We start from the raw sequence: 7,917 nt of genomic DNA, 5'->3' as shown, positions 1-7,917 counted from the left end.
GCCGGGCCGCCTCAATCGTAGGCCGTTGCGCGGCGACCTCCCGTCTCCCGCCCTCTCTCGTCCCCTCCCATTCCTCCGCCTCGGTCCGCCCGTATCCCTGCATTCCCTGCTGCAGCACCCCCTCTCCCCTTTCCCCCCCGCCTTCCCTCAATCCCATCAGGAGCGGCGGCGTCGGGCTCGTCTCCCTGCGGCGCGGTGGCGCTCGGCAGCAGCTCCCTGCCGCTGCGGCCGCCATGTTTGGCTGCTGTGAGCTTGGCGGCGGGTGCTGCTGCGTGTGACCGCGGGAGGGAGGGAAGCAGGGAAGCAACAGAGGGGAAGAGGAGGGTGCGGAAGCGAAGGGAGGTTGGGCGTCGCCGTTACCCCTCCCCGCAGCCACACGCAGGCAGGCAGGCACACCCACACCCCACAGACGTACCGCGGGAGGATGCCCTTTGCCCTGGGGGGCGAAGCCGGGAGAACATCTCGCTGCCAGGAGTGAAGCCGCCGCCGTCGCCGCCGAGGCGTTCCGGCCCGCAGCGTGCGGCCGGAGTAAGGACGTCGGCGCTCCTCTTCCGCCTCAGGGCGCGCACACGGAGGTGAAGGAGGGAGGGGTCGCCGTCTCCGCAGCAGCAGCAGCAGCAGCAGCCATGGGAAGGATTTGACAGGGCGTGGAGCGCTTCCTAGCCGCCCCGCGGCGGTGTTGGTGTGTAGGGCGCACGACCCGCCTGCCGCCCCTTAGGCGCAGCGGAGGAGAAGGGGGCGACGATGAAGACTTTAGTTTTTTTTTTTTAATCATTGAAAAGCCTTAAAAGGAGACTCGGTAAGGACCAGGAGTAAGAGAAAGGCTGCGTTCAGAGGAGGGGCGGTTGTGGGGGACCAGCGCCCCACCCCCATGGCGGGCGCAGTGGCCGCGGAGGCTTTGCCCGCCGGGGCCGGGTCGGGGTAAGCGGTGGGTCCCTTCCTGCCGCGGTGCGACCTGCTTTCTTCTTCCTTTCGTCAACATCTATTTTTCTTATCCCATCCATTCCGGGAGGTGAAAGGCTCTTGAGATCCGAAGGGGGCTGTTACACTTCAGTGATGCGGTGGGTCCTTAGGATCGTGTTGCATGATCTGCATTTTAAATGAAGGAGAAGACCTTTTTAAATATATGCGTGTATGCCTGTGCACGCACGGTGTGATCGGTGTCAGTCACTCTCGGATGAATTTAATGCAGTTACTAAAGTGTGAGGAGAGACGTGGCCATATATATTTTTTACCCTCTTATTAAGCATAATAAAAAGTGTTGGGTTTTTTATTTTAATTTTTTTTTATTTTTTTTTTTTTTTAGGATAACGATGGCCTTCTCTTAAAACTTAGGCATACGCATATATACACTATATGTGTGTTTCTGAAACTTGCAAGTGTTTGATTTGAGGCTGGAACATCGACGGGGTCTGGAAATAGAGCACCGCCGCAGTGTGACACTTGTTAAAAATGCTGTTGGCTTCTTTCTGAACACTCAGAAGATTTTTTTTTTTTTTTTTTTTTTTTTTTTTTTTGGCAAAGTAATAATAACAATTAAGAAACCCGAATGCAAACTGAAACAACCATGTCTGGAGAAGTGCGTTTGAAGCAGTTGGAGCAGTTTATTTTGGATGGGCCAACTCGGACTAATGGGCAGTGCTTCAGTGTGGAAACTTTGCTGGATATACTCATCTGTCTTTATGATGAATGTAATAATTCCCCTCTGAGAAGAGAGAAGAACATCCTTGAGTATCTAGAGTGGGGTAAGCTTGAGTGTGTTTATTTTGTGCACATCTGCCAGTATTCTGTCTGCTTTGTATAACGTCTGTTACTTATGTATGAGGGGATTGTTTATAACTCAGTGTTTTACTGGGAGGTGTTATCGGTTTTACTGTATTTAAACATTGTAGTGGTGCTAAAAGGAAATCTGTACTGGTTATTTGTCTTTGAGGTATGTGTATAAAGCATGCTTTTTTTTTTTTTGTAACATGGATCAGACTGAGGCATATTATTGTCAGGCTTAGATGCTGAGTTTTGTGTCTTATAGTTGCTGAAAACATAGAAGCATGAAGGTTAAATTCTCTGATGCCTGAAAAAAATAGTACACAGTCCTCCGGTTTGCATCTGGAGTCAAAACTATGCTTTACTAAGCTTTACAATGACAATGTTGATCTACAAGAAAATCCTCCAGCTGTCTTAAATGATATGTGTTTGAAATGTCTGTGAAGATGGAGAAACATATTCTCTTTTTTAATATAATTTATTGCTTACTTAATTAGATTGATTTTCATGATGAGAAGAAGTTGAAAAGCAGAATGAAATTGTGTGTCTACTCATTACCCTTACCACTTTGGTTTTTTGTTTTGGGGGAGATAAGGTATTTACAGATTTTTATATGAAAACAGGTGAATGATAGCATTCCACTTCTTCTAAAATTGTCACAGAACTGGTTGTCTTTATTTTTTTCTTTTCAATTGGTTTTATTTCTCCTTCTAAACGTAGCTGCAAAACAGAAGATGTTGTCTGACATGAGAACCCTGATGGGAACAGTTGCCGCATCTGACCTTCAAACTTCAAAGTCACACTGCACTTCTGCATTTATGTGCAGAACTGTTCACCACGTTTGCTTTGTAATAAGTACATCAGCAGTCCTCCTCTAATAAGAAAAACCCCACATTTTTGAACGGGGAACAGACATGTAATTAATTGTCTGGTTGAGCTCTTCATAATGAAGACACTCTTTTGATAACTGATCCAACAACTTGGGGCTGATACATGTTTTATTTCCCTGCTCCTCACAATAGTCCTACTGACATCTAAATACATCTGATTTAGTAATTAAGTTTCTTGTACTGTTTATATTGCCCTGGCCATTGTTTTCTTACTATCTGGAGGATAAAGTTATAATAAATGCATTCTAGCTAAGGAGGAAACAGTAATTAAAAGTGCTTTTTGAGAATCTTTCCTCTAAAACTGTCACTGTGGCAAAGAGAAGCTGTGAAAGATTGGGAAAATATGGTGGCTCCAACAATATTTTGTATGCAGGAACCTAGTGTGTGTGTGTATATATATATAGACAGCTGATATACCGTACATAATAATTAGGAAAAGTAAAGCATATCAATATGATTAGAGTAATGCTATTTTGAGAACCCATTATTTTGCATTTTGGTATTTTCAGTGGTGGTTGGTTAGTGGGTAAGTGCATCATTGCAAGGCCTGACAGTAGCCAGAGATTGCTGTAACAAACTTTACAGGCTGCTGATGGATATAATACACTCTTTTGGAAATGCTGGAGTAAAGTTTCTTTCTGGCCTGTTTTTCCTGCTACTTTTCTTCTCTTATGCTGTAACTGCTTTAGCAGGACTTTTGAACTTCAGATGGCAACCAGTTCCTCCCATTTTCAAGACTGTGTTGTTTAAATCCTATGTTTGCTCCCAGCTCTGCTATCTGAACTTCAGCCCTGAGAGTATTTTCAAGAGGGTTTGTGGGGAGAAATATTAAGAGCAGTGGATTCTAGTATGTGTCACTGAAAGTAGTATCTTTGTGAATGATGCCTTTACCCTGCAGAAACACTCACATGACTTGTCTCTTCTGAAAGCCATCCCACCTAGTGAAACAAGCAGTCTCTGGATCAGGGGGGTTGGCAAAAACAGGTTCCCACTTGCTTGGCTGCAGCAGAGTTATTAAGGGTACCCTCTTCTGTGATGTAATCATGACCTGGTATATCTCTCCCCTTAAAAGGGGAAACAATGCAAATAGTTGATTATATATGAGGTTATATATGGTTTTAAAGTAAGAGATGTGCTAAGTAGTGGCAGGAGTGGAAGACTGGCAGCCAGAAATCATAGGCTCTGCCCGTGTCTCCACCAGTGGTGTTTTTCAGCTTTCTTATGTGAACAGTGTGAAAAATTCCACCAATTTTATACCAGGGGCTTCTGAAAGCTGTTGTATGTGAAGGGCTCTGAGTTTCAAAGTACTACTTTGAGTAGTATGTAGTAGTACATACTACTACATAGAGTAGTATGTAAAATATCGGGCATTAATTTGTTTTTCTCATCAGTGAAATAACATGGTGTATGGTATGTCTACTGGTTAATGTCATAGGAAGATGTTCTGTGGGTTTATGTGAAGTGTTCACAGATTTGCTTAATTATTATGAGGACTGTTACCTGAAAGTACTGGAACTGGTCTTGGAAGGGTATGAACGAGTATGTTTGTGAATTTACAAATTCCAAGGTTTGAATTTACTCCTTCTAACTGTTCATTATTTTAAGCATGAACTGTTTTTTTAGATTACAATTTCCAGAAGCAAATAAGATTTTTCCATATTGTTAGTTATTTTTCAGAAAAAGCTGGTAGGTGTTTGGTGATCACCGACTCCTGTGGAGCAGAACAGCAACTGGGTTTTTTTCTTCCTTTTCAGTGGTCTGGTTTTGAGGTGCTAGTGTCTGGTTTTGTGGGGATTTTGGGTTAGGTCTGGGTTTTGGGTTCTTTTTGTTTGTTTTGTTTTTCTGGGGGTTTTTTGGTTTTTTTTTTTATGTGGGGAGTTTTCATTGATGTGTGCTTTTATTTAAGCTGTTCTAGGTCTGAGTGTTTAAATGCTGTGTTTCATGTAATACAATATTCATAGTACAATCAGAAGTTTTGGGTTGAAAGGTTTAGGAGATAGCCTAGCATGGAAAAGCTTACTTAGTGTCAGCCATGTGACTGCTGCTATATTTAGGGGAACTAAGAAGCTTTGTGTTCTGGTCTCTGGATCTTTTAGGACTATTTTATGAAGTTATCTAGATATTTAATTTATTAAAAAACAAAAAAGAGTGAAAATGTTGAGCATCTGAACTGGTTGTTCATCTTTTGTTTTGACATTAAAAGTTTAACTGAGCAAGTGGAGAAAGTAAGTTCTCTGCAATGTGAACCTGAGTTTTACATTTTGTAGGTCTTCTGTCTTTTTGCAGTGCTTGAGATGACATTAGACTCTCAGATTAATTATTTTGTCATTTGGAAAATGTACTACTAATACCCTTTTATTGGCTTAAAGTGAAAAAAATAATTACTTTGCCTATTATACATTATTAGTTTTGTGTCATGCAAATAAGATGATTTCATTTTGTTGTTTATTTTATATGGAAAAACAACTATGGAAATAACCAGTGTGTTTGAGTGCAGAGAGTTAAATTTGGACAAAATTTAGGTTTCGGGAAGGAAATGGGACACATAGTTACCCTAGAGTTAGTGCTTGCTCTGTGTATTTGATTCTGCTTTTCATTTTTATCTCTATTGATAGCTTGTGATTTAGAAAAGGGATTGTCTAATTACAGCAACTGGAGCTTACCAGAACAAGCTCTTGAGAATTCCAAGCATTATGCTTTTTCTTTTGTACATGTGTATGAGTTGCCACAATGACTTAAGACTGTAAGGGAGGTAATGAAGGTTGATATGATGAACATGAAAGAAAAATATAGTGATAGAAAGAAGCTTTTAGAGATGTTTTTGTTCTGGCAAAATGTCTATTACAATGGCACCGATCTGAATTGGTTTTAAAAAGAAACTAGAACAATGTTACTTCTAATGCATTAACAGAAAACCAGAATAAACTTTAAATGTGTGGCAATACAAGGGAGAGCGCTACCAATAGCATTGTGAAGTCATTCATGTGATTGAATTCTCTTGCAGGAAAGAATTTAAACTGTCTTTTAGTGGATTTTATGTTGGTTTCCTTTCTACCAAAGGAGGCTTTGGAAGACGGAGGATTAAATTGTCTCTTTTCACCTTTAGCACAATTGAAATACTGTGATCTTTATGCAGTGCTGATATTGTCATAGACTATACTGTCATCATTGTTCTCAAACTTCTGTCATTCAGATGTGAAGCATCTCTTCTGGTCATTAAAAATGGTTCTATCATCATAAAACCATTTTTTAAGACAAAATTGGAGGATTTGTTAGTGTTTTCTTTCTGCTGGTCTCTCTCTCTCTTACATACAACTTTTTCCTGAGAAAAAAATGGTATGCTCATTTTAATGTTAGAATTGTTTTTAAATATTAGTAATGAAATAAACCAAAATCTTGCCTCCAGACTCCTTTACCTCTTCTGTGTTATTCTTGTATTTGTAGGTCATGAAAGCAATCAGAGGTATTTTCAGTTATCAGTTCCTTGTACTTTGTTTTTAAAGCAGACTATTAAAATTACTTCATTTAAGTCCTAGTCTTAGCAGAGACAACACTCAACTTTATGGTCCTTATTTTTTAAAGAAGTAGACTTTGGTGTTTAGTACGCTCTAACACATTAGAAATATTAATAAAAAACACTCCAGGAATTACTTTTTTTTTTTTTTCTTATTATAGTAATACAACTAGTAACACCTATTTGTCTGATTGATATAAGGAAAAGAGTTATTAAATTATTTTTGGGCAAGAATGAGCATCCTGCTTGTCAAGGCCACTTAACATGTTTAAGTGTATGCCTAATTTTAAATGTGAGTTGTTTCATTGCCTGAAGCTGAGGTACACAGGGGTATGGGGATGTATGTATGTATGTATGTAGAAGTCATTGTGGTATTCTTGACACACAAATTTTCCTCTTTATGCTAACACTTGCGTTTACTTATATAAAATGGTGTTTCTGTTACACAGTTGCAGCTCAGGTGAGAGAAGGAGATTCTTCAATGCTGGCAAATGGAAACAACTCTGTTTCAAAATACTGTGTAAGCTGCTTTTATAGAGATGAAGTTTTATACCAAAGTAATAAATACTAAAACAAAAAATTGCAGGAAAATAGATAAGCACAGCAGCCAGTCTCCTAACCTCTGTACCTTTTGAATTGTGACCTCTCCCACATTTATTTCAGTTTTGATTCTTATCTTGAACAGAGGAAACCAGTTACTTACAGTAATTTGTTATGATGTGATCAAATGAGCTCTGAGACCACTTAGTTAATTCTGCTTGGTTTGCATTAGGGTAAAAGCCAGTTTCCAGTAGAAAATGCATTAAACCCTTGTAACACAGTTAATATGTTTACAGTACACCAAGTTTTAAACTTATTTTTACTTTAAGTTTTGTAAGGATGTTCTTTTGGTTGGCTTTGTTCTTTTGGAGTAGGGAAGTTTGGAGGTATTCAGAAGCTGCCTGGTAGGCTTTAGGGCTTGTGGATGAAGGCTGACCAACTTTTCCAGTGATGTCTTTTTTTGTTATTGCAAAGGAGTATGATTTGCTCAGATAGAAAGCTAACTAATACTTCATTTTCGGGAACTCTAGGAATGCCTTTATTCTGTACAGAAATTCCTAGCATGCTTTGGTTTAATGGGGACAAATGCAAAAATGTGTAAGTTAGTCTGCTCAGTGGGCATTATAAACCTCATGACAACAAAAAAAATTCCCTGTTAATGAGATATTTAATGGTAAAGGATTAATCCAGCAGTTTACTTCTGGGACCATCCTAAATGTAAAATGTGCTGCTGAAGGTATGTTTGAATTCTTAACCTCTGTGTAGCATATGATGCTGTGTGTATAACTAATTAAACTCCTTACTTGTCTTTTGGACCCTCGCTCCTGAACTTTACTGACAAAATCTTTTATAACCTGTAGCATATTATTAGTTCACAACTGACTTAAAAAAGGACACTGTGGTAAAGGAACAATTAGTTTATTTGGCCAATATAGTATAATACTTCATTTTTAATGAAGATTGAGAGTAATTACCTTTGTTTTCAAAGCTCTGTCTTACACTTGTAGAACAATGCTAGAATTCTGAAAAGCATCAACAAATAAAAGGAATGTTACTTCTAAGTGAAGTGACAGTGTTGTTTTGAAATTTTACTGTGAATAAATTGCAGATACAGAATTTCCAGTTACAAAGTGGATGCAGGCTGCTATCCCAGAAATTACTTTTGTCATATTATTTACTGAAAGTAGACACTATTAATTACTCTGGATG

The 7,917-nt window shown here is 39.5% G+C and overlaps 1 protein-coding gene across 1 annotated transcript in view; it reads left to right on the top strand.

Annotated features, from left to right (window-relative positions):
• The first annotated feature begins 710 nt into the window (after positions 1-710).
• CDC42BPA (CDC42 binding protein kinase alpha) overlaps positions 711-7,917 on the top strand; it is a 170,951-nt gene continuing 163,744 nt past the window's right edge. Inside the window, 2 exon segments of the mRNA XM_030446583.1 lie at positions 711-799; positions 1,525-1,745. Of these exon segments, the coding sequence (XP_030302443.1) occupies positions 1,550-1,745 (196 nt within the window). The 5' untranslated portion in view covers positions 711-799; positions 1,525-1,549.

The sequence above is a fragment of the Calypte anna genome, chromosome 3 (assembly GCF_003957555.1).
Source record: "Calypte anna isolate BGI_N300 chromosome 3, bCalAnn1_v1.p, whole genome shotgun sequence".
NCBI lineage: Eukaryota > Metazoa > Chordata > Aves > Apodiformes > Trochilidae > Calypte > Calypte anna.
The sequence above is the reverse complement of the archived record's forward strand: the minus strand, read 5'-3'. Positions and strand labels throughout refer to the sequence as shown.